This window comes from Sceloporus occidentalis, unplaced genomic scaffold (genome assembly GCF_023333645.1).
Source record: "Sceloporus occidentalis isolate IW3139 unplaced genomic scaffold, rSceOcc1.0.p SCAF_4, whole genome shotgun sequence".
NCBI lineage: Eukaryota > Metazoa > Chordata > Lepidosauria > Squamata > Phrynosomatidae > Sceloporus > Sceloporus occidentalis.
This window is the reverse complement of record NW_028316984.1, coordinates 179,659,095-179,686,252: the sequence shown is the minus strand read 5'-3', so window position 1 is coordinate 179,686,252 and position 27,158 is coordinate 179,659,095. Positions and strand designations below refer to the sequence as shown.

Sequence of the window (27,158 nt, the reverse complement as noted above, 5' to 3'; positions counted from 1 at the left end):
ACATATCTCAACACTTTTTAAAAGGCAACAAAAATTACCCTCTTCTGGCAGACCTTCCCAGACTAACCTCTGTTAAAATAGAATCAACTGCCCGATTAACCAACACCCCTCCTCAATATTGCCTCAATAATGCTTCAATACTGCCTCATTATTATCAGATTGTTGTTATCTCCTGCTGAGCTGTCTAACTGTTATTATTTTAGCTAAATATTTTATTGTTATTAATTGTACTGACAAGAGGGAGGGTAGAACGTTGGTTTTTTGGGGAGACTGTTCTGTTATTATTTTTTGTGATTTGTATTTGGAATTCTCTTTGCTATTACCTGCCTCGATCCTTAAGTGGGAGAGGCGGGATACAAATAATAATAATAACAATAATAATTATTCTGCTCTCTGTATTGTTAAAAAAGTGCTCTTCTAGAACTAAAATGGCATGTGGAGGGGGGGGGCATGGTGAAAATGTTCCCATTTTCCCCCTAGAGGTCATGCGGGAGCAATTTTTAAAAAACTCTTGAAGGGTGGAGGGTACAGTCCTCTAAGGCCTCCTGGAGAGCTAATGCTGCCCCCTTCCACAGCTGACAAACCCAGCATAGAATCTCAGGTTTTTTCCTGTAACACACAGCATGGCAATCATCATGGATGGACTGGTAACTACTATATAAACTATACATTTTTAAAGATCCATTCCACTAAACCAAGCCAGATTAGGTATGTATGTGGTACACGCTGCAGCAGTCTCGTCCAGTTAACATTTAAAAAGATGGAGCCACAAACCAAGTGGTCACAATTCCATCAGAGACTGTTTTTAAACACTTCAACAAAAATGCTGAAGATATATAATGAGGAGTATAAAGTTAGACATAGCAGTTGCCTATCCCTGCCACAGTGTTTTGCAGTTCCTCAAGAAGATGTAATTATTCCTTTAGGTGTACTTCTCAACCTGACACCATCTGAAGGAATGCCATAGAAACAACACTAAAATTCAGGGTCAATAATAAATTTTATTTTAGTGTAATCTAAAGAGACATACCATTTAGAAAATACCAAGAAAAATTTATGTACAAGAGTTGATGCTATTGCATTTGGATAAAGCTGGCAAGTTCTTGCTACTAGCATAGCCCAGGAAACTCCACCAAGGAAACCTAGTATATTGGAATAGATGTTGTGCCCTGTTGTTGTAGAGGGAAAAAAAGACAGACAACTTTAGTCATTTTCATTCAACTAGCAACAAACATTTTAAAAAATTAGGCTTGTAGAACTATACTTACGTTTGGCCCATAGTTTGATAGCTCTCAGTGTTAATCTGAAATTGTCAATGTTTGGTACTAGATGGAGAATTTCATCAGTTACTCTGCAACCTATAAGACAAAAAAAACCCCACAGTTTTCATCATTAATTCTTCAGAAACAACATTATGTAACACTGGAAAACTTGGTGCTTTATAAGTTCCTTTTGTTATTCACTGAAGAGTACTTTAAAATCACACACTGTGCTTTTCTCCCAAGCTGGCCAAGAGTTCTGTCAACAGATCCATTCAGTTATGAGCTATGAAACTTATTTTATAATAATTTTTTTAAACAACATAAAGAAGGTACAAAACACCAATTACAAAAAGTTACCAAATTAGAACTTTGAATTACATTATACCTTTTCTCTGAGTGGCAGTTCTATCATATGCTTCCCAGGCAGCTATCGTTTACTCATTTGAAAGGGACAGGGTGAAAGGGGACTATGTAATTCTTTGTACCATTGTCATATTAAGCATGAAATTCCTAACACTGAGTAACTTCCAGCATTTGGTCTATATGACAACTTATGCCTTGTTTCCCTCTCAGTGCAAAATATTACCAAGTATTGCCTCAGATATCTGAGTGAATGAGATGTAAAACAGCCTGATGTAAGAACAGATAATTTGTAGCAAAAAGCTGCAATCATATGAAAGCTGGTAAAACAGTCTTCCTTAGCTAACTTTTAATGTGCAATACACATAAGTAGCAGATGAAGCTTTAATGTTAAGCAGGCTTTTAAATTTATGCTAAGGAAGGCATATCATATGAATTCCGTTTCTGGCAGTGAGTACAGTAACAGTTTAATTTTTAGTTCACTAACCTGATCCAGATTTAGTCACAGAGTAGATGTGTTGATTTCATACTCTAAATATGACTAACTTTGGATCTAATTCATTGTATACTGATATACTATTATGTACAGTTAGCCCTCCGTTTTCTAGTGGGACCTGTTTCAGACACACACACACACGCGAAAATGGAGGCTTGCATATATTGAATGAGGTGCGTCCCCGGGCACGCATGCAATTAGAAATAGTGGAGGTCACTATTCAAGGGTGCGGATACCAGATCCGTGATTTAGGAGAGGCGACTGTATTTATAAAACTGATGGCACACAAAATATTTGTAGCTTCATAAAACTATCTTCTCAATTATTAAAAAAAAGTTTTCCAAAGAAAATTATAAAGTACTCACCATTAAGACTTCGTATGCATCTAATGTCTAAATTTTTAAGTAGACTATCATCTCGAAGGTCTAGATCTTCAGGAATAGTCTGCAGTGCTAATCGGGCAAACAAGATATCAATCTAAATAAGCAAAAATAAAGAAATAAGTAAGTTCTCACCACATCTATTTATACATATCTAGTTATACAATTTATTAACCTTATGAAATGCCCAGTTTCACTTCTAAATTACTTTTTGACTAAGCTGCAGTCAAATTACCATGTCTGTAGTGTATTGACAGCTACTAAATTCAACTGTCTGTAAAAATATCTCAGCAAGCACACACTGAATACTATACAAAAGAGAAAAGAGATTTAGAAAATTTTAATTGTCCCAAGATAACAATGTGGGTGAGAAAGGGCTTAACTCTTCAAACTTCGGTGTGTATTTAAAGAAATAGCTTCTTTTACAGTGTACATTATTAATTCCACTGCATTTAACATGGGGCAAACATACGTTACAGTGGATTAATAAGAGGAGGCTTGGGTCATAACTAGTAAGTACCACCTCCAATCCCTTAGGACAGGGGTAGGCAACCTTTTTGAGCCAGGGGCCGGGTTGCTGTCCCTCAGACAACTGGGGGGCCGAAGCCAAAAAATAAATAATTAAATAGTTTTTTAAAAATTTAAATAAATAAATAAACTGGGTCAAATATAGGACAAAATTTTCAAATGGTGGACACTTTTTTTAAAAAAAAGTGGAGGACACGCGAAAAAATTTGATGATTTTTTAAAAAAATGTTAATATAAATGCATGTTTCTGAGGCTTCTATAGACAATTGCCCCTGCATGCGAGAGGCCAAAGGCCCCAGCAGCAATCAGCAGCAGGACCGGGCTGGGGCCGGTCCCAAGGCCTTGCCGGGCCGCATCCGGCCCGTGGGCCGCAGGTTGCCTTCCCCTGTCTTAGGATATTATTTAGTAAACGTCCACTGTGAACATATAGATATAAAGCAAAAGGGGCCATAATATATGTAGGGAGATGGGTACAGTCTACATGCAGGATAAAATACTATGCTTCCTTCTTGCTCATGCAAGAAGTAACTAAGGAGAAATTAGCAGGCTCACATCCAGCCTCCCACTGAGTGATGGCAAAGACGTCAAGTGTTGGGGAGATACTCTCACTGGCAGGTACAGAAGAGAGTATTCTGCTCTGTGTTCTGCCTCTTACACTATCCACTATTCTCTGTTATCCTGCTGCCCATTGATCGTGTGGTCTGATGAATAAATTCAAATTGTGCAGGATGAAGTGAAGTAAGTTTCTTCTCGAGGCTTTCAAAAAGGCGACAAAAACCTTTCTCTTCTGGCAAGCCTTCCCCGATTGATAATGTCCAAAACCAACTGAATCCCCCTCCTTTTATTATTTTTCTTATTTGTGGTTTATTTATTAATTTTGTCATATTGTTATGTATTTTTAACATTTTATTGTTTAATTTTATACTTGGGAGGGAGGGTTGGGCCGGGGTCTTGTGGGGCTTGTTATTTTTATTGTTGTGTATTATATAAACTTTGCTGTTACCCACCTCGATCCTCAAAATGGAAGAGGCGGGATATAAATAAATATTTATTATTATTATTATTATTATTATTATTATTATTAATTTATTTATTTATTCATGTGTAGCCTGTGCTTCCTACACAAACATTGTTTTGTCAATCTGCATATTGCCTCACATGAAAGAGTTTTACTCACTCTAACCCACTCTTACTAAAGGGAAATGATTAAGACTTCCCCATAAAGGACATACTTCTGACAAGACGGCAAAATATATCTTGTTTGATATTAAACAATCTAGCACAAATACATTCTTTCTTCAATATTCTACTAAATACAAGACTTGTTTCTGTGGGCCACTTCACCACTGCCAACAGCCTTCAGAAATTGCAAAGACCTGGAATTAGGTTGAATTCAGATAGTGGTTTATTTTTGGTGAGCTGATAAGCTCTGTGAGGGAACCAAATTATGTAAAGATTGCAATTTCTGTAATGCAGTGGCATTCTATCAAACTGCTATAATACATTCAGTTATAGTAAGTATGTAAGTAGCTCTCATAGTAGATAGTATTACATGCCTGCAGATGAAGATAGCCTGTGCACTAGTAATGCAAGCAATCAGAAAATGGCCCTAAAAAAACAGGTGTTTATTTTCTGGAGTGGTGAATATGAGATGTGTAGGGTGAAAATGCTGTGCTATTTTCTCTTACCTCTATTCCATCAAAGCAGAGTTTGATAACAGGAACAAATGCTTCTTCAACAGCCTGAAAAACAAATATTTTGGAATGAAATGCACTTGTATGGGATCTAGTCATATACACCAACTATTTAAGAGGTGGAAGGAGAGCGTTTTCTAGTCCTTTCCAATTCATAAAAAAACCCCAAAACAGTACTAAACTATTACAACAGAAACTGAATTTCTGTATAGAAGCATACACAGCACAAACTCAGTAACTCCAAAACTAGCTTTCCCTCTATTGGGAGGGAGCGAAAAGACAGGCCCAACGCCATCGGGCCTGAAGAGGAAGAGCCCTCCCCTCCCTCCTTCCAACTGTCATCTTCTGGCCTGGGAGGGAGCGAAAGGACAGGCCCAATGCCATCGGGCCCAGCCTCGATTAAGAAAAAGAGCCCTCCCTCCAGTCCATCTGCCTTGGTCCAGGACTCAGAGGGAGAGAAGAATGCTGGTCCTGATTCCTTCCCCCACCATTCTCTTCTCCTTTTGTGTCATGTCTTTTTAGATTGTAAGCCTGAGGGCAGGGAACCGTCTATTATCCCCTCTGTTGTAAGCCACCTGGACTCCCAGTGATTGGGTGGCCTATAAATAAATCCTATTATTATTATTATTATTATTATTATTATTATTATTTCACACAACTTATAACCTTGATTTTGCTGTATAATAAGTATATCATGGGGGGGGGGATGTTTTTAAGAGAAACTGCATACCCGTAAATCTTTTACTTCTTCCTGTAGCTTTAGTTTTTCATAAAATGAGGTGAAAAAATCACTCCTGTCAACATGCCGTGGTGCTACACACAATGCATCAATATCCGCACCTAAAACAAGGATGCAGAAACATTGTTAGATTTTTTTTATTTTTTATTTATACCCCACTCTTCAGTCAGAAAGGCTCTCAATATCACATGAAGACATCACATGAAGCCAAACAATGCAATGCCTAGTTTTCAACAAAAATGATGCATAGAATATTTTCTGAAGTAATGTGCTTAACAATTCTGCAATCCTGAAATATACTGCTGTGCAGCAATGACTCTGACCTCTAACTCTATATTTAAATTGGTGTGGGCAACTATGGGAGGCTGGCAGGTTGCACTGGTTCCCCTCAAAGACCTTGGGGAATCTCTCACACACCACCATAGCACCCCTCAATTTTTAAAAAAATAAATTGTCCCCATGGCTCCTTTTTGATCCTTGGGGTATTTTGCAAACCCAGGTTTAAGTCATAAAGAATACATGATTTAAGCCAAGACTAAGTTTAAGCAAGTTAATTAAGCACACAATTCTACATTTCTCTTTTAAAACTGGGAAACAATACATGTTCTAGACAATTACTGTAGTTTTAGACAACCACAGAAAATTCAAACAAGTCCTACCAAGAAAGGACAGTCCCTGTTCTGGCACCTGATCAATATCTGACACCTAATAAAGGACTGCATCACACAAGACATAAGTGTATTGTGAAAAGCGAGGTGGAGAGCACTGGTGCTCTCATGCTGTCATTCTAATAGCTAACTTAACCCTAGTGAACTGAAATTTGGCCAGGTATGTCCTTACACTACCATGAAAGTCCTACAAGAATGTAAGTTCTTAAGAATAACTTCTAGGATCAGAAAGTTAGTAAAATGAGTATCAAATTAAATTGGAACTGTGTTAATTCTAAGTCGTTTTAAAATTTGCCTAGCTTCACACTGGCATTTAATTAAAATCCTCGAACATGTATATTATTTATGCATTAGCTGCAAAAGATGTTGGGAAAATTTCTCATTTTAGTATGACTTCCTCATGCTGTACCAGGCATAATCCTTTTGCATCCTATTATTTGTACACTACATATTATAAGTATCTTACTAGTGAGTCTGCTGGTGACAAACATAGTCACAAAATATACAATACAATCACAGCCATGGTTGAATGAAGTATATGGAACTGCCTGCCATATCAATATGTGACAGAAGCATCAGTAGATTTAGCAACTACATACTGTTACGATTAATATGACACAACATCTAATGAACACCTTATCTGATCACATGTCAATGTGTGGGGAACAATTCATGCTCAAGTAAATTTATTACAGTTGCTAAGAAATACTAAGGAAGATTTAGTAAGCTCAAGTAACAGAACACTAGGCAATTTTATGCCTCATGTTAACTACCCACTATCTATAAACTAGTTAACATTTATAAATATATAAGATATTATAACTACTATCCAGTCAATTACCTTTTGTGTGTACACCTAATCTGTATGATCCAAAAGTAAAAATTTTCCCTCCAACATTCTCTATTACAGACTGTGGAAGATTCTAAGGGAAGAAAAAAACACAATTGAATTTTTATGAGCAATGCAGGCAACACAATATTCAACCAAACTTAAAAAGACAGCTTTAAGTCACACATATAGCAGCACACTGCTGTGGCACTGTAATATGAAGTTAGGGGATAAAGTTAGCTGGTTATCAGTGCTAAACTATCATGAGTGTAATGGCAAAATAAGATAAATCTGATATTCATCAGCACATATGACATTTATTTACAACAGAAACAATTTCTACTGGGGCTCTGCTTTTATCATCAGAAACAGTGCAGCAATAGCAATAGCAACTACATTACTATACTGCTTATCAGGGCACTTAATCACTCCCTAAGCGGTTTACAATGTGTAAGCTAATTGCCCCAACAATCTGAGTACTCATTTTAAATACCCCAGAAGGATGCCAGGCTGAGTCAAGCTGGTATTGAACTCACAACCTTGGCTGCAGTACAGTCATTTAACCACTAAACCACCAGGGCAAGCATTCACTCATTATAATAAACTGATTATACATCTAATTTAAAGTTATACAAAATCCATAACAGGTTCCTTGACTGCTAAAACATTTGTGGAAAGAGCAGATTACAGAATCACAAGCAAGACCAGTTTACTTCCAATGGTGTCAAAACCTAAGTAGTAAGTACAGAAACTTCAGCAATCAGAGTCTGGCTACAGTGGTTGAATACCAGATCCCCAAATGTTGTAGAATTTCCATCATCTTTGACCCCCAGTCTGGTTGCAAAATCATAGAATCATAGAGCTGGAAGAGACCGCAAAGGCCATCCAGTCCAACCCCCTGCCATGCAGGAAATCCAGATCAAAGCATCCCCGACAAATGGCCATCTAGCCTCCGTTTGAAGACCTCCAAGGAGGGAGACTCCACTACACTCCGAGGAAGTGTGTTCCACTGTCGAACAGCCCTTACTGTCAGGAAGTTCCTCCTAATGTTGAGGTGGAATTTCTTTTCCTGCAGCTTGCATCCATTGCTCCGGGTCCTAGTCTCTGGAGCAGCAGAAAACAAGCTTGCTCCCTCCTCAATATGACATCCCTTCAAATATTTAAACAGGGCTATCATATCACCTCTTAACCTTCTTTTCTCCAGGCTAAACATACCCAGCTCCCTAAGGTGTTCCTCATAGGGTATGGTTTCCAGACCCTTCACAATTTTAGTTGCCCTCCTTTGGACACGCTCCAGTTTCTCAATGTCCTTTTTGAATTGTGGCACCCAGAACTGGACACAATATTCCAGGTGGGGCCTGACCAGAGCAGAATATAGTGGCACTATTACTTCCGTTGATCTAGACACTATACTTCTATTGATGCAGCCTAAAATCGCATTGGCTTTGTTAGCTGCCGCATCGCACTGTTGACTCATGTTCAACTTGTGGTCTACTTGGACTCCTAGATCCCTTTCACATGTTGTCTCCTTAAGCCAGGTATCCCCCATCCTATATCTGTGCATTTCATTTTTTCGCCCTAAGTGCAGTGCCTTACATTTCTCCCTGTTGAAGTTGATTTTGTTAGCTGTGGCCCAGCTTTCTAGTCTAGCAAAAAACTGACACTATGGCATTTGGGACCTAAGACTGAAAAACAGTGCTATAATCACATAATTCATACCTTAATTTCACTGATTTCTCGTATCCACTCCTTTACAAGGTTATTCAGTTTCCCCAAGATTAGAATTCTGTTGACGAAACAATACAAAAATACACTACATTCAATCAAGAAATTTAGATAGGCATTAAATATCCTCTTATTTCAGGGGTGGGGGAACTATGGCACTCCAGGTTCTGACAAACTACCATTCCCATCATGCTTCACCATCAGCCAAGCTGAAGGAAGTTTTAGCCAGGCTCATGAGGGCTTGGTTGTGGCTACATGTAGCATCACCATAAGGAGCAGCAACCAAGTTCTCATTAACCTGGCCAAAACTTCCTTCAGCTTGGCTAGTGGTGAGGCATGATGGGAATAGTAGTTTGGCCAATCCTGGAGGGCAGTAAGTTCCCCACCTCTGTCTTATGTAAAGAGGTATAGCAGAGGAACAGAGGGGGATACAGTGCAAAAATCAGTACAGGCCAGGTTGGTTTTTATACACACACACACACACACACACACACACAAATCCATCCAGAACACTCCAAGTCTGGCTATTACAGTGGTGCCCCGGGTTACGAAATTAATTCGTTCCGGGGCGCCGTTCGTAACCCGAAAAGCCTTCGCAAGCCGAATCGCCATAGGCGCTAATGGGGAAAAGCCGCGATTCCGTGTGAAATCGCGCAGAAAAGCACCAAAAGTTTTTTCGTAACCCGAAAAAACTTTCGCAACCCGGAACAATAATTTCCTATGGGTTTTTTTCGTATCCTGAAAATTTCGTAACCTGGGTATTTCGTATCCCGAGGTACCACTGTATTACTACCATATATACTTGTCTGTAAGTCTAAAAATTTATGACCAAAAATTGACCCCAAAATCCCAGGTCGACTTATTTATGGATCACTATGCTAATGTGATAGCAGCTCTTTCAAATTTCCCCATGCGTACCAGAGAGGAGTTTATTTATCTCTGGAGCCAAGCAGAAAGAGACCTGGGTGATTGACTGATATTGCTGTTTGTTTGAGAGTTGCTCTCCTGCGCATGCGTCTGAAAGCTGGACAATGAAGCAAAAAGCTTCAATGAGAGTCTCTCTTGCCATTCCCCACATATACACACAGAAGAAGTCTCCCAACTTTTACCCTCAACCTATCCATGGGTCATGGAAAATTCCCTAATTTGGCCCTAAAACCTGCAATCCTCTTAGTGGAACAACAACTGAATTGAAGCATTTTAACTTCAACAGTTTATTAGTAGTATCCAGTGTTAGTTGCTTGATTTCATTCACTTGATTTTATAATGTAAAAAATGCCATTCAGAAACAAATCCTGCAATTAACATAAGTTCAACCAAAACAACTTGCTTTAAAAGATCACTTTTTAAAGAACAATTACTATTTAAAGTAGTGGCCATAACATCCGAATTGCATTTTCCTACTTAATTTTCTGATTCAGTACTATATTGGTGCAGCCCCATACTCATACAGCTACTAACTTGTCAATATAATTCTTAAAGATTCCTAAAGATTTTATATTTTATAAATCATATAAAAGCCTAACATCTTTGGACTATTAATGTTAGAAAGCATTAAAAGCTTTGATCAAGTTTTATAATACATGAATAATATTTTACAATATGAAAATAATTTTTTCATTAAAACATTAATGCAAAAAAAATTGTTTAAACCCAAAATGTGTGTGTGTGTGTGTGTGTGTGTGTGTGTGTGTGTGTTTGTTTAAAACAGCCTGGGGTTTTCCCCCTCAACCCTGCTATGGGCCCCTGATTGTATTACACTCGTCCCTCCACATTCGCTGGGGTTAGGGGCATAGGACCCTCGTGAATATGGAAAAACTGCAAGTAACAAAAACACTATGTTTTTACCTGAGAACACCTCTCTAGGAATCTCTAGATCATCCAGGAGAACTCTGTGGTCAACATCTGCCAGACATTGAACACAGAACTGGGCTGGAGGAGCGACAAATGCCTAGTGGAGTGTTCTCTCTAGGAATCTCTAGGTCCTTCTGTATGACTTTTGGTTAAAGTTGACCATAAAGTTGCACCAGAGGACCTAGATATTCCTAGAGAGAACATATTAATAAAATCCATGAATAATCAAATCCACAAAAGTCAAAGCCACATATGTGGAAGGACATATGGTCACAGAGTTGCACTGGCAGATAGATTCCTAGAGAGGGGTTCTCTCAGGTAAGAACATAGTGTTTTTGTTATTTGCAGTTTTTCCATATTCATGGGGGACCTGTGCCCCAAACCCCAGCGATTGTGGAGGGATGAGTGTATCTGCAGACTACAAAGCACCTTGACATATATGATACTTCAGAGAGACGTGGCTAGAGAGAGACAAGATTTAAAAAACTGCTCTGCTGGGCAGCCCGAACTCCAAGTTGCTCTCTGAAGCCACATCTCTCTGCAACCTGCAAATACTTCATTATTTTCATTTTATATATGAGACCTGATTCTGGAACATTTGCCTTGCAAATGAATAACCAGGAGCATCACCACCATCATTTTAAAGGTGAAAGGAGGTGACTGGAGACTCCCCAGAGATCTATAGTAATCAGGTCCCTTAAATAAAATAAAATGGTACAGTATTTGTGGGTTGCCGAGAGACATCAACTTCCAACTTTCAGGCACTAGTACTCCTACTATTTGTTCATGTCTATCTCCAGGCTCGCAGCCCTCTCAAGCCTCACGAACACACATACTACACTACTTTTGTTGTAGCTCCAAATGTAGTAGGTATTAGGGGTGAAAACCCTACTTAAAACAGAGGTAGGGAAAGTGTGGCCTGCATGCAAGCATTGCCTCCATTTCTGCAGATCTGAGGTACCCCAATAAATTGCCAAATCAGAATTGGGGGCAATTTTGCTCAGACAGCACCATAAAAGCATTCAAACCACTTGGAAGTGCTGTAGTTTGCATCCTTCTTCATACAACGTAGCACAGTGGGGGAAACTGTTCCTGTTCCCATAGAGCTGCCCACCCATTTAAAATGTATTCAGAACTCTAGGGATCCTGTTATTTATTTAATATACTGCCTTTTTATTTAATATCCTGCCTTCAGACTTAAAATAATTTGAGGATCTATCCACTCTTTCACTGCTCTATGTAATGCCAACATTATTTTTGTCTCTACAGCAATTGCTCTACATAAATCCAATATTATTTTTCCTGTCACAGAATATTAGTCAACTAAAAGTCTCATACTCACCTGCGTTGCAGTTCCTCTTCCTCCTCAAAGACACCAAAGGGTTTTAGGGTTTCAATTAATTTCTGAGTAAGTATACAGTCATTCTCCTTGGGGGAAGCTAAGCTGATGGGTGAGGTAATGCCATAATGCTTCTGTGGTTGCTGCGCTTGCTGTGATCCCTGGGTTGTAACTGGACTAGTAAAAGCAAGTAAAACAAAATTAGAATAAGTGCCACGTCAACACTAACAAAATTCAATCACGGTATATAGGAGGTGGTGTTCAAACAATTGTTTACTGTTTATTAGTAAGTCTAATGTTATATATCAGAACTTTTGTACGTTACAGACAATCACTTCCTTAATGGCTTAAAAATCCTTAACAACTATCAACAAGTCTACCTCAGTTAGAATCAGCATAGTTAAGATATGGTAATCAGTGATTGTACTATACTAATCTGAAAGATCAAAAGGGGTGATCTTGGTTGTGTGAGAAAGAATTGACAGCCCTGAGCTCCACCATCACTACACGGTCTGTCAGCAATCCTACGTATACTTATTTTAACGTACATTCATTCCTGAGTCACGCAAAAATTACATGATTGCTAACTGTCTGGCCAACAGTCTAATCTTAAGGACCAAATGCCTATCCAGTCCACCAATCTGTTTCTCAGGGGAAAACAAGGTGCTCTGGAAAAGCCCATAATACAGATCTAATAGTCATTTCCTGCTATTCCCAAATTACTGGTATTTAGAAGTATATTCCCTCTGATCATTGTGGTATACTTGATCTGATCATCTGATTAGCAGCCTTGTGTTTTATGTGTCTTCAGTTGATTTAAGCCCTCCATGAAATTGTCTAAACTTTTGAAGCCAACTAAGCTAGTTGCTGTTAGTAAGCTCACAGCAGTCAACTCTATCAATTAACAGTGTATTGTGTCAAAAAGCCAACTAGCTTTCTGCCACTGAGCTTCACTAGGTGCAGGGACGTAGCCAGGATTTTGGGAAGGGGGGGGGTCCAGACTAAGTGCCACCATTTTCAGAGGCTAAGAGCCCCCTCAAGACACAAAAGGGGGGTCGAGCGTTTACATTAGAATGGCACCACTTGAACTTCCGTTATGGCTCCGTGCTGCTATGGAATCTTGGGATTTGTAGTTTTGAGGAGCTGTTTGGCCATCTCTGTCAGGTGCCACAACCAACTACAAGTCCCAGCATTCCACAATATGGAGCCAAGGGCAGCTAAAGTGGCATCAAACTGGATTATTTTTTCCAGTGCAGATGCAAACTGAGTCCTTCCTCTGAAGGTGTTTACATCAGATAAATTCAGCTCGATAAAGCAAAGCACAGCTGTTCAAGCAATGAGTGGCAGCCATTCTGTCCATGCTCAGAAGCACTCTGTTCATGCTTTGAGACACTGCATTCCAACTTCTGAGCTGAGCTAAGAACCCAGGCTGCATCCACACATTTCATTCCCACTTCCAAGAGGGATTTTTAATTCCAACACACACACACACTCTACATACACACATGCACACAATGTTTAATTCCAAGACTCATCTATCTAACTATCTAACTGTCTGTCTGTCTGTCATAATTTTAAATTCCAAGACATTATACCTTCCTTTCTTTTTATAAAAAACAAACCCCTTTAAGAGAATCCTATTTTGGGAGAAAGGCAGGATATAAAATCAATAAATACAAAATTATTGTGCAATAGTCCATCAGTGCATGGCTTGCATTATAAGACTTTATAACTTTAAAACGTTATACATTTAAAAACAATTAAAATCACAGTAGGCTCAGAGTGCTATAGAATCATGGAATCATAGAGTTGGAAGAGACCCCAAGGGCCATCCAGTCCAACCCATTCTACCATGCAGGAAATCTCAATCAAAGCATCCCCAAACAAATTATGTAATGGGGGTGTCCATCTACATTGTAGAAAGATATACTATAGATTAATGCTATGCAAAATCATCACCTTGAGTCCGTATATTGGGAGAAAGGCGGGATGTAAGAAAATAACAACAACAACAACAACAACAACAATATCTAGGTATTGTAGTTTTGTGAGATATTTAGCCTTCTTTGTCAGAGAGCTATGGTGCCACAACATACTACAAATCTCAGGATTTTCCATAGCATTAAAGTGGTGTTGAACTGGATTATTTCTGCAGTGTGCAGCCTTATTAGACTGCAGTTCCCAGCAGTCTGTGGTGCTGCTGGATGATGGGGCCTGCAGTCTAGCATTGCCTGGAGCAGAGCCATAGGACTCCACAGCCCCAATTCATCCTCTGGCAGATTTTGGGGGAAACTCCTTTAAAAAGGCAAAAATAAGGAAAATAAAAACTCCTTGCAAAGTAAAACTCAGAGGTCTGCCAATGGACTTTGCTTCCAAGGCAGGAGGGCAGAGAGGCCCAGACCTTTAGATTGATTCCTTAGGTTAATTAATTAATCCTAGAATCCTAGAGTTGGAAGAGACCCCAAGAATGGCCATCCAGTCCAACCCTATTCTGCCGTGCAGGAACTCTCAATCAAAGCATCCCCATTGCTATGCTGAAAAGGGGCCAGCTAAGTGTATTTTATTATATTTTTCTTTTAAAAATGAGAAAAAAACAAGGCTGGAAGGAGCCAGAAAAGGGCCAAGCCTTGATATCTGGACCCCAGAACATACTCTAACTCCCAGAATTCCATAGCCATGAGCCAGAATGGAGCCAAGCGTCAATATCTGGACCCTAGAGCATACTCTAACTCCCAGAATTCCATAGCCAAGAGCCACAAAAGAGTTATATCGCCAAACCTGGTTATTTCTTGAGTGTGGATGCAGCCCGATGCAGCGTCCTGTCCCTCCCTCCCTCTCCTCCAGGGCTTTTTGGCTCCTCCCCCTCAGGCCCCACAAAAAGTTTAGGAGCGGCACTTGCGCTCCTCCTGGCTTTGCCAGGGCCGGGAGGAGAGGAAAGGTGCTTGCTGGAGCGCGTGTGTGCACGAGTGCAGCCCCAAACAAACGCCAAGGGCCAGGGTGCCACTTCTGCTCCTCCTGAAGCCTAGAGGAGAGCAAGTGGCGCTCTCCCTGGTGTTGGGTTGGGGCTGTGCGCGCGCGTGCGCGCGCACGCTCCAACAAGCACCTTTTCTCTCTTCCACTTGAAGTGGGGGTCAGGACCCCAGAAACCCCCCCCTTAGCTACGTCCTTGCTAGGTGATCTGAATTCTAATGTTATGAGAGAGGGAGAAAATTCTTTCTGTTTATTTACTTTGCAGCATGCATTGTTATAACCTCTATCATCCCCATCCTGCTTATCTCAAAACTAAAAGTCCATTGAAGGTCCTCACAGAGAACTCTGCAAGACCCATGATAATTATGGTTGCCCTTTTCTGCACCCTTCCCATTCACAGAACGTTCTTTTTGAGGTGTGGCAACCAGATCTCTACATATTCCAACTGCCCTCACACCAGAGGTATTAGAGATTAAAATATTATCTAGCATATAAGTCTGGGGAAGTGGTTTCAGCACTAGGCTATGACTCTGGAGATCAGTATTTGAACCCCAGCTCAACCAGAAAACTCGCTGGATGACCTTGGTTGGGCAAGTCATACTCTCTCAGTCTCAGAGGAAGGTAAAGGCAAAACCCCTCTGAACAATCTTGCCGAAGAAAATCCTGTGATATTACTATACTAATCTGAAAGGATTTCCATAACTAGGAAATTACTTCAAGGTACACAACAACAATGTATGTAATTCACCTATCTGAATAGCCTGACAAGATAGGAAGGCCTGTTTTCTTTTCTGAAGCCCGTTTTTTCCCTAGAAATTTTTAAAGAAATGGATTATGGAAAAATTGGTATTTGTTTAGAAAATCAAAGAGGTTTCTTACATTCTAGGTGTTTCTTACAGGTCAGGCCATTGTAGTTTAATTTGTAAGAAAAATAAAAATTTTACAAGTAATTTGCTTGTAATTCTTTTTTGAATAGCTTTTATTGTCCCAAACTTGATGCTTATATAACAAACTAAGGCGCTTTACAGACCGCCCGTTTGGGGCGGCCTGTAGGCGCTGCTTTTCTCGCCGGATCAGGGCCTCACCTTCCAGAGCGGCAGCCCCACTCGGCCCCTTTCTCTTTGTGTCGCTGGCGCAGCCGTCTAAAGGCTGCACCAGCGACGCAAATCGCAGAAGGAGCTCCGTTTCGGAGCTCCTTCTCGTGCCGCGGAAAGGGCACTCTATGCGCTCTCGCACGGCGTGACGTCATGTCCGTGCCGCCCCATTTGGAGGCGGCGCGTTCGTGACGTCATAATGGCAGCCCCCATGTGGAACAGGCGCCACCATTTTGTACGTCCTGGGGCCATACTAGGGTTAGGTGTGTGCGTAAGGCACACACTTTGCCTAACCCTAGTATGTCCCCAGGACGTACTTTACGCCCGCCTATAACGGGCCTTAGTAATGCATAACTAATTTTATATTCCTAAAATTAAAAGTGGCTTTCAATGTGTAAAGAGTGCTAATACTGCAATTTCCCCCCAATTTTTCTGACAAACTCTGGATTTTTTCCAGAAAAAAATGGGGATGTTCCATGGCTCCAAAATAGCTGGAAATTTTACATCTCTAAAAGATTGGCAGGGAAGAAAACGAGTGATGAAAGTTGGCACATGTCCACTCATGTATTATAAGAAAGCCAATGTAGTGTAGTGGTTTGAGCACTGAACTAGGATTCTGGAGATGAGGTTTTGAATCCCAGCTTGGCCATGCAAACCCACTGGGTGACCTTGGCAAGTCACACTCACACAGGCTCAGAGGAAGGCAATGGCAAACTCCCTCTGAAGAAACTTGCCAAGAAAAATATATGGTAGGTTTGCCCTCGGTCTCAGTAAGTCGGAAATGACTTGAAGGCACACAACAACAACAACAACAACATATCCAGCATGCCCAAGTCAGATCCACAAGGGTCAACCAATCTAACCCCCTGCAATGCAGGAATACACAAGCCAAAAAAAAAAATTAAATACACAATCAAAGCACTCCTGACAGATGACCATCCAGCCTCTGTTTTAAATGCTCTACAAAAAGGAGCTGCCAACAAACTCTGAGGCAGTACGTTCCACAGTTGAACAGCTCTTACTGTCAGGAAGTTCTTCCTAATGTTTAGGTGGAATCTCTTTTCCTGTAGCTTGAATCATTCCACCATGTCCTAGTTTCTGGAACAGCAGAACAAAAAGTTGCTCCTTCTTCAATAGGACATCCTTTCAAATATTTAAACATGGCTATCATGTCACCTTGATAGCCTTTTGGCTGAAGAGCGGGGTATAAGTATATTATTATTATTATTATTATTATTATTATTATTATTATTATTATTATTATTATTTTCCCCAGTTCCAGACCTTTCATCTTTTTATCTCACTTCCTCTGGACACATTCTAGCTTGTCAATATCCTTCATGAATTGTCGTTCCCAGAACTGGAGACAATATTCCAGATGAGTTCTGAGCAAAGCTGAATAGTATGGTACTATTACTTCCCTCTGTGTCCCTTATGGTTTCCAGCCTATACACACATTTGAAAAATACCTATTCATGAAGTTCTGGGACAGTTTCTCACAACTCTTTTCTAGTTCTCAGTCTGCACACACCATAATCCAAAGCTCTTTCCACCCTTCTCATGGTCATCTACCCACCTTGGCCTTAGGGAACATCTTTCCTCTCCCCTTGTTCCTCAATGACCACAGCTAAAACTGAACTTCTCACCTCATTACCATACCCATATGTTTTGCATTTCTATGGCTATTCATACATTTTGATGATAATGGTCCTTCCTGGGCATGGTCATTCCAAGCATCTGAGAAAGTACATCCAGTTTTATGCTACAACCTCCTTCACGCAGTTACACTCAAAGGTGGTACAAGATCTCTTTCCATAATAACCTTCCAGACTAACATGGCTATGTCTATGAAATTTTCCCCTCACTCTAGACACTATACTCCTACTGATGTAGTCTAGAATAACACTGCCTTTTAAAACCGCCACATGACAATGTTGACTCATGTTCAGTTTCTGGTTTACTAACACTCTTTCACATTTGCTGTTGTCAAGACAGGTATCATCCACCCTATATCTAAGCCTTTCTTTTTTTTTCCCTGCCGAAATCTAGGTAAAAACTGTTAAAATTCATTTTGTTAGTTTTGGCCCAACTATCTAATCTGTCACAATTATTCTGAATTCTGATTCTGCCCTCTGAGGTATTGGCCACCTCTTCTAATTTGGTGTCATCTGCAAATCTGAAAGGATTTCATCTATTCCAGTGGTTCCCAACTTTCCTAATGCCGCGACCCTTTAATACAGTTCCTCATGTTGTGGTGACCCAAACCCATGAAATTATTTTTGTTGCTACTTCATAACTGTAATTAAATAGGTGTTTTCCAATGGTCTTAGGCGACCCCCTTGAAAGGATCATTCGACCCCCAAAGGGGTCCCGACCCACAGGTTGGGAACCACTGATCTATTCCATCATTCAAGTCACTGACAGATGTTGAATAACACTGGACTCAGGACACATTTTACTAGCTTATTGGGAAGAATATCATGGAGAACCTTGTCAAAGATCTTACTGAAATCAAGATACACTACATCAGCATTCCTTTCATATACCAAGCTTGTAACTGTATCAAAAAAAAGAAATAAAAAAAGAAATAAAATTAGTCTGGAATGACTTGTCTTTAAGAAACCCATGCTGAGTTTAGTGATCATGACATTCCTTTCTAATTATCTGTCTAATTATCCACTTTAAAGCAGCTGACTGAAACTATACATATTATACACTATACGCAACTATCCACTGAGTATCATTTCTACCTAATCACCAAAGTTTACGTCACTTGTGCTGAATAAAACTTAGGAATGTGACATCTTAAAAACGTCCCTTTGAATTTTTCCAGAACAGCTTGCCTACCTACGACTATGATGACAACTGAAAAATCTATGGGCTACACTAGGACGCTTCTAATGCAACATTAGATATGCTGGAGCTGCTGCCAACCTTTGCCTCTCTCATCCAGCATCCTGCAATATAGTGTATGTCTGTAGACCTTTCTGCTCCAGGATCACAACCTTATAGAACAACCCTAAGCAGGTTTATCCAGTTGTAGACCATGTTAATTTTCCTCATATACCAGTAATTGCCAGAAATTTGGTGCAAGCAAGCTAGATCTTTCTCCAGCACGATCAGGTGATAGTGGTTACTGAATGCCATATACTGTACATAACAGTTCTGTGAATGTGCCAGGCCCAAATCTTATTATGGGGTTCCTAACCTTAGATTTTTATTCATTTCTACAAGCACTAGTACAAGAGCAGTATGCTGACCAGTCTAGAAAATTATACCCAAACAGAGTGACAATACTAGAAAGCATTTATGGTCAGTGTCTAATGCATCCAAAACATTGTACAAAAACAATGGTCTTGATGAGAAAATTATTATGGATCTTGGGAGAAAGGCAGCACAAAAATGAAATGAAATGAAATGAATAAATGTTACTCCCCAGTTTGTTTGTTTTTTTGAGATGTATGAAATGAGATAATTTAGTTTACCCTGATGTGCAGGATCACAGTGAGCCAGTACCTCACAGTAGTTTGAGTGTTGGACTATGACTCTAGAGACCAGAGTCCAATTCCCATCTTGGCCATGAAACCCACTGGGCGACCGTAGCTAGTCACATGCTCTTGGCCTCAGAAGAAGGTAATGGCAAACCTCCTCTGAACAAATCTTGGCAAGAAAACCCCATGATCAACCTTAGAGTCGCCATAAGTCTGAAATTACTTGAAGTCACACAACCACAAACACAAGAACAAAATAACAACAACAAGCAGGATCACATAAGCATTTTTAATGACATTGCTCATGCAGCTTTTGTGGAAACTAGGAAAAAGGAGCTCTGAACTAGGAACCTAGGAATAAGGAACCAAGCTTAGCCATGTATGCTGATGTGGCAAAAAGGTAAGCTAGTCCTTTAAACATAATTAAAATGCAGCAGAACAGTATGTGAGCTCTTGACTGATTGAATTATATTTATGAAGCTTTTTCTCACAAGTTTAAATACATAATAAAAATATCAACCTTCAAATATACAACCTAGTTTTCTACACAATTCAAAAATAACAGATGCTGCAGCTTCATTAATTTGGGCATGTGGACAACATAAAAGTATATACTTTGTTAACTAATGTAGTTAATACTGTCAACATTTATTCTAGAAATAAAAGAGATACTCAATTAAATTCAGATTTAAAGTGAGGGGAAAACCCCATAAATTGCACCAGTTCAATTCTGTACATTGTTCTATCCCACCACAATCCCACCATATTAATGATGTCTGTGTTGCAAAAGTATCTTTGAGCCATCTGGACATAAAGGCTGAGTCTCCTTTATCCAGAATTCTGAAATCTGAAATACTCCAATTTCCAAAACATTTTTCATGGGTGAGCTAGCTACTTTTTTGCTTTCTCGTGGTTCAATGTATGCAAACATTGTTTCATGCCCAAAAAATGTATAAAATTGCATTCCGTATATAAGATGTACTGTATATACTCGACTATAAGTCTACCTCATGTATAAGTCAAGGGCAAATTTTGGAGCACAAATTATGAATTTTTCTATGACCCGTAAATAAGTCGAGGGTAAAATTTAGGGGCACATAGCAAAGGAACTAAAGGATGAGGCAAAACAAAACAATGTCAAAGAACTTACAAAATTCCAGCAGACATAACTCTTTGTACTTACTCTTAAAGCTGGATGGATGAGAGAGTAGAGGAGGAGCTTTCAAGACAGATTATACTCTTGCTTTTAACCAGGATGGTTCCTTCTTTTAAATAAGAGTTAAGATACAGTACTTACATTGACCCATGGATAAGTCGACTCAGGTTTTTTGGGTCAATTTTTGACCTCAATTTTTAGACTTGTACATGAGTATGTACAGTACATGAAACATACATGAATTCTGTGTTTAGACTTGATTCCCATCTCCAAGATATCTCATTAAGTAAATGCAAATATTCCAAAATATGCCCCCAAAATCCAAAATCTTAAACATTTTGCTGTTTTTTATCCCAATTTTTGGGGGGAAAGGGGGGATTTAAATAAAGATAAGAAATAAGTAACTAACTCAGCAAACATTTCTGGCCCCAAGCATTTTGGGCAAGGGAGACTTAACCTATATATGATTTATACATTAAGCACCTGCACACTTCTATTCTACAATATATCTAACTTGTAGATACCAGGTATAATTTGTTACTGTTTTATTTATATTTTACAACCAGTAGAAAAGTTAGCAAAATTCCCTGGCCCAAGAGATGGACTTAACTGATGAAAGTTCAATCTAGAATAAAATAATGTTCAGTGTCTCCCTGCTAACCCAGCTAGACATTTACAGGTTGAGTCTCCCTTACCTGAAATACTTGGGACCAGAAGCATTTTGGATTGTTTTTGGATATTATTATTATTATTATCCATAATAGGTAATGATTATACATAATGAGATACCTTGGAGATGTTCAGCTTGACAGTAATTTCATACATAGTATTTTTAATAATTTTGTGCATGAAACAAAGCCTGTATACACTGACCCATCAGAAAGCAAAAGAATCACTATCTCACCCCTACCCATGTGGACAATTTTGGAGTATTTCAAATTCTGGATAAGGGATACTGGATAAGGTCAGATTCTGCAAGTTTCTTGGGTGCGTTACAGACCTCCCTTTGGGGTGGCCTGTAACTGGCCCTTTCCCCGCCAGATCGCGGCCTCAGCTGCCACAATGGCAGCCTCTGAGGCCCCAATCCGCAGCTTTCCAGGCCGCGGGGAAGCTGCAAAAGGCCGCTTCCCCAAGGCCTGGAAAGGGGTGTCCTAGGGGCTTGAAGCCCCGAGGACACCCGATGGCGGCGGGGAGGAGGAGAAAGGGGCCGCTTGGCTCCTTTCTCCTCTGCGTCGCTGGGCGGAGCCATGTAAAGGCTGCGCCTAGCGACGCAAAGCTGGAAGGAGCTCCGAAACGGAGCTCCTTCCGGGGCCGCAGAAAGGGCGCTCTAGGCGCCCTCGCGTGGCCCCACTATGTCACAACCGCGCCGCCCCATTTGGAGGCGGCGCGGTGGTGACGTTGTAATGGCGGCCCCCATGTAGAACAGGCGCCGCCATTTTGTATGGACTGGGTCCATATTAGGGTCAGGGGCATCAGGAAGCGACGCCCCTTTCTAACCCTAATACGGACCCAGTCCGTACTTTTATGCCCGTCTGTAACGGGCCTTAGTTTATTTTTTATTTAGTCCTTTTTTTGGTTGCAAAAACAGTCACAGAAGAATCTCAACCAAGAATTACTCTTTAACATCACTTTTCAAAAAATCCCTGTTACATATACTCTGCAAAAATACACTTGCCACAACACTGTCAAAGATTATTTACCACACATATACTCAAGAGACAACTATGCCAAAGTTCACACAGTAAACAGTTCTGCATTTCTAGATATCAGCAGAACCACACTGGTTCCTGCAGTATGTCACCAGTGAAATGCATACATTCCTCCCTCACCACCATAGATTCATTCAGTATATTAAAATATTTATAATGATGCCAAAATCGTGCAAGCAATACAAAGGAACAAAACAATAAGGGAAGTACAGAAAAAGAATTACCAAGAATTACCAGAATGCCAGTAACACAAAGCCCTGCCTAGATGGAAGGAAGAAAATAGAAAAAAGGGTACAAACAAGGCCACATTTTACAATACTATACATAATGCTCCAATACACACTGCAAAAACAATCTAGTTTGAGACAAACAAATAAACAGCTTCATTTATATACCGCTTCATACTGAACTAACAGTGTCTAAGCTTCAACAGCCCTGGCTCAGTGCTAGGGAATCCTGGGAATTGTAATTTATTGTGGGACCAGAGCTCTCTGCCAGAGAAGGCTCAATGTCTCACAAAACTATAGTTCCCACAATTCCTTAGCATTGAGTCAGGGTAGTTAAAGCGGTCTCAGACAGGTTTGCTTCTGCAGTGTGTTTTGGACCATGAAGAGTCAGGGTATTGTGCATATTTCTCTTACATACATTTATCTCTTAAGGTGAAGATCCTAGCACAACAAAAAAAATCTTTCTTTTATCATACTATGGGTATGAGGGACAGTGAGGGGTCAGGGGTTATCTACAAACTTTGTGCAACTTCATTGTTGTTGTGTTCTTTCCAACTTATGATGACCCTAAAGTAAACCTATGATGGTGTTTTCTTGGCAAGTTTCTTCAGTGTGGGGTTGTCACTGCCATCCTCTGAAGCTGAAAGAGTGTGACTTCCCCAAAGTCACCAAGTGTGTTATAATCCTAGAGTTGGAAGAGATCACAGAAGCTCTCCAGATCAAGTCCAACTTGCTGCCATGCAGGAAGGCACAGTGAAAGAACCTGACAGAAGGCCACCCCACCCCGCCTGTTTACATGGCCAAGCCAAGATTGGAACATTAGTACTTACCTGAGATACGTCCCTTTCCAGCAGAGAAGGTCTGAGCATCCTCTCGTTGGGTAGCTCCGCCTGCAAAGGCTCCTGTAGGCAGGAAGAAGACTACAGGAGCCTTTGCAGGCAGAGCTACCCAATGAGAGGATGCTCGGCCCCCTTCTCTGCTGGGAAATCAAATCCTGGTCTGCAGCATCTTAGGCTGCATGTTTGGCATCACTTTAGCTGCCATGGCTCAATGCTGTGGAATGCTGGGAGTTGTAGTTTTGTGAAACTTTTAGCCTTCTCCGTCAGACAACACTGGTGCTGTAACAAATGACAATTCCCAGGACTCCATAGCATTAAGTCATGGCAGTTAAAGCAGTGCTGAAGTGGGTTGCTTCTGCAGTGTGGACGGTACCATAGTCCCAACACTCAAACCACTAGACCACACTGGTCTCAAAACAACAAGCAACTTGGGTCCATAACACATTCCATAAATAATTCAGTTTGAGACCTCCTTAACTGCCCTGGCTCAGTGCTAGGGAATTCTGGGAACTGTAGTGTTGTGACACATTGAGTCTTCTCTGTCAGAGTTTTGGTGCCACAATAAATCACAATTCCCAGGATTCCCTAGCACTGAGCCAGGGCAGTTAAAGCAATCTCAAACTGGATGATCTCTGCAGTATGTTTTGGACCCTGGTTAACAGAAGGTAAATGAGTGCTGAGTGCTCCTACCGCCCAAAGGCTGCCTCAGCAAGACCCACATGAACAGACACCACCACCCAACATCCACAACAAACAGTGCTACCTTTATTGGACCAACCAGCCCTGAGACAAAATGTAGGCCTGTGACTAACACCGTCTTTTATTTATTTATTTTCTCCAGCATGAAGAAGGAAGGAGCAGCCTGCGACATGTATTGTGTAGATTTTGGCCTCAGAAAGGGATCACTGTTTTTGTGGATTCTGGATGTTATCAGCTGGGCCACAGAAACACCATTGGGTGAGATCCTGGGCAAGTCACACTCTCTCAGCCTCAGAGGATGAACAGGGCCAAACCCCTATCTGAACAAAACTGGCCAAGCAAAACCCCAAGTCGGAAATGACTTGCAAGGCACACAACAACAAAAACAAGATGATTTTTTAAACACCTCTGCTTAAGAATGATGTCTTGAAAGACCATGACACGTATTGTGTGCATTTTTGCATTGGCCCAAGAAAGGAATCACTGTTTTTGTGGACTTTGGATGTCACAGAAACCCCTGTGAATGAGACCCTGGGCGAGGCACACTCTCTCAGCCTCACTGGCAATGGCCAATCCTGCTCTGAACAAAACTTGCCAAGAAAACCCCAACGCATCATCACCAAAAATGACTTGAAGGCACACAACAACATGATTTCTATTATTATTATTATTATACTTGTCCCTCCATATTGGCTAGGATTAGGGGCACATGATCCCCATGAATATGGAAAAACTGCAAATGACAAAACACCCTGTTTTTACCTGAGAGGACACCTCTCTAGGAACCTCTAGGTCCTCCAGTGCAACTCTGTGGCCAACATCCGACAGACACTGACCAAAGAACTGCTGGAGGAGCTACAAAGGCCTAGTGGAGTGTTCTCTCCAGGAATCTCTAGGTCTTTCAGGACAACTTTTAGTGAAAGCTGACCACAGAGTTGCACTGGAGGACCTAGAGATTCCTAGACAGACCATATCAATCAAATCTGCAAATATCAAAGCTGCAAATATGGAGAGATGAGTCTATTTTAAACACCTTTGGCTGAGGAAGGAAGAGGCCAGTCGAGGCCCGAAAGCTTGTGGCCTGGATCTTGTGCCTCCTGGGTTGGCCCCATGAAGGGACCCCATTTGTTTTTGTGGCTTTGGGATCTTATTTGTAGTTCTTCTATAGGGCCCTAACACAGCTCCTCCCCTGGATTTGTTTCGTGAAAAGACAAGGGCCACTCGCCTGTTGGAGGTAGTCGAGGAGGAGGAGGAGGAGGAGGAAGAAAGAGAAAAGGGAGGGCCTTTTGCAGGCCAGCCGCTTTTACAGCGGAGCTCAGGCGCAGGTCCAAAAGGCACTGCAAAAACAATCCAGTCTGAGACTGCTTCGCCTGCCCTGGCTCAACGCTCAGGGAGTCCCAGGAGCCGCAGTGTTTGAGAGACGTTTAGCCTCCTCTGCCAGAAAGAGCTCCGGTGCCAGGATAAACTACAATTCCCAGGATTCCCTAGCACTCAGCTAGGGCAGTAAAAACCGTCTCAAAGTGGAGTGTTTCTGCATCCCAAGTCCCCCAAAAGAGAAGAAAGGGAGGAGGAGGAGGAGGAGGAGGAGGACTGAGAGGAGCCCCACTGTGGCCCCTTCTGTGGGGCAGAGAGATTAGGCCTCCAAACAAAAGGGGGAAGGAGAGAGAAAACGAGGACCATACTACTACTTCTATTATTATTATGATGCATATTATCAAGAATCAGCTCGGTTTGAGCGTTGGATTATGACTCTGGAGGGCAGGATTCCAATCATGGCTCTGCAATGTCAACCCACTGGGTGGCCCTGGGCAAGTCACACTCTCTCAGCCTCAGAGGATGAACAGGGCAAGCCTCCTCGGAAGACGACAGGGTCGCCTTCAGTCGGAAACGAAGGCACACAACAACAACAACAACAACAACACCCATCGTTATTAAATCACTAAATACATATTACATCAGATATATATGATACTCATTATTAGTGAATTATCAATACATATTACATCATATATATATATATATACACACACACACACCATACCCATTACTACTAAATCATTAATACATATTACAACATACATACATATATATATCTATAGGATGCGATATGTAATACTAATTTAATAACAATGGGTCTCGATGTCGTGTGCCTCCGTTTTCGAACCACGGTGACCCAAAGGAGGACCTGTATCTCTGGGTTTGTTCCTCTTATTCCCCCCCCCCCCCCGAAAAAAAGAAAGCCCTGGGCCTCGAGGCGGCTCACGATTCAAAAGCCCGGTCCCAATAAGACCCGAGGCGGGAGGCGTGTTTTTCGCCCTTGACAAAGCCACAGCGGAAGAAAGACGGCGGGAGAGTAGTCTGGAGGAGGAGGAGGAAGGGCCACTGGGGAAGCGGGGAGGAGGTCCCCCGAGAGGCCGGGCAAGAAGACAAATGGCCGCGATCTTTAAGCGCGGCCCGGAAGCGCTCTCCCCCGGTCCGAGAAACCCCGCTCCCTCCGCCCTCGCTCTACTTACAACGGCATCGTCTTTCCGGCTGCGGGGGAGGGACAACGCCGCCGCCGCCTCTGCCGCTTCTCCTGGTTCTCCTCCTTCGCGGGACCCTCACTTTTCCCGCCGCTGGAGAGCGGGCTCCGTGGGCATGATAAAGAAGGGCCTACTCCAGGCCTCCTCTCTCTCTGTGTGTGCCTATCTCTCTCTCTGACCGAGAGGAGGGGAAAGGGCCGCTCGCTAGGCGCGCTAGGCCCGGAGGTGGCCTCGCCGGCCGCTGCTGCTGCCTCCGCCGCTTCTTCCAACCCTCCGCCGGCCTCCTAACATGGCGCCCAGGCGCTACCACAGCAACGTTCGTGGAGGAGGCGGCGGCGAAGGCGCAGCGTGGAGGGCAACTAGTGGGCGTGATGACGCAAGCACGTCGTCGTCGGGAGAGAAGGGTTCCGAGGAGTCCCTCGTGCGCATGCGCCGGGGTTGCAGGGTCCGACGGGAAATGTAGTCTTGGGAGGGAGGTTTGATTTTTTTTTTTTCCCCGTTGTTGTTGTAACGGTCATAGCAGCGAATGCGCAAGCGCGGCGAGACACTGAGGGGAGGGGGGAGAGGGCTGGATCTA

General features: G+C 41.6%; 1 protein-coding gene across 1 annotated transcript in view; it reads right to left on the bottom strand.

The window, feature by feature from the left end:
• The window catches only part of LOC149315097 (poly(A) polymerase alpha), a 53,067-nt gene extending 26,149 nt beyond the window's left edge, over nt 1-26,918 (bottom strand). Inside the window, exons 1-9 of the mRNA XM_089522485.1 lie at nt 26,573-26,918; nt 11,878-12,051; nt 8,676-8,742; nt 6,969-7,050; nt 5,451-5,560; nt 4,715-4,768; nt 2,484-2,595; nt 1,269-1,358; nt 1,031-1,169 (exon numbers count right to left, since the gene is read on the bottom strand). Of these exons, the coding sequence (XP_089378611.1) occupies nt 1,031-1,169; nt 1,269-1,358; nt 2,484-2,595; nt 4,715-4,768; nt 5,451-5,560; nt 6,969-7,050; nt 8,676-8,742; nt 11,878-12,051; nt 26,573-26,580 (836 nt within the window). The 5' untranslated portion in view covers nt 26,581-26,918. The remainder of the gene's footprint in view (nt 1-1,030; nt 1,170-1,268; nt 1,359-2,483; nt 2,596-4,714; nt 4,769-5,450; nt 5,561-6,968; nt 7,051-8,675; nt 8,743-11,877; nt 12,052-26,572) is intronic.
• Nucleotides 26,919-27,158: the final 240 nt, after the last annotated feature.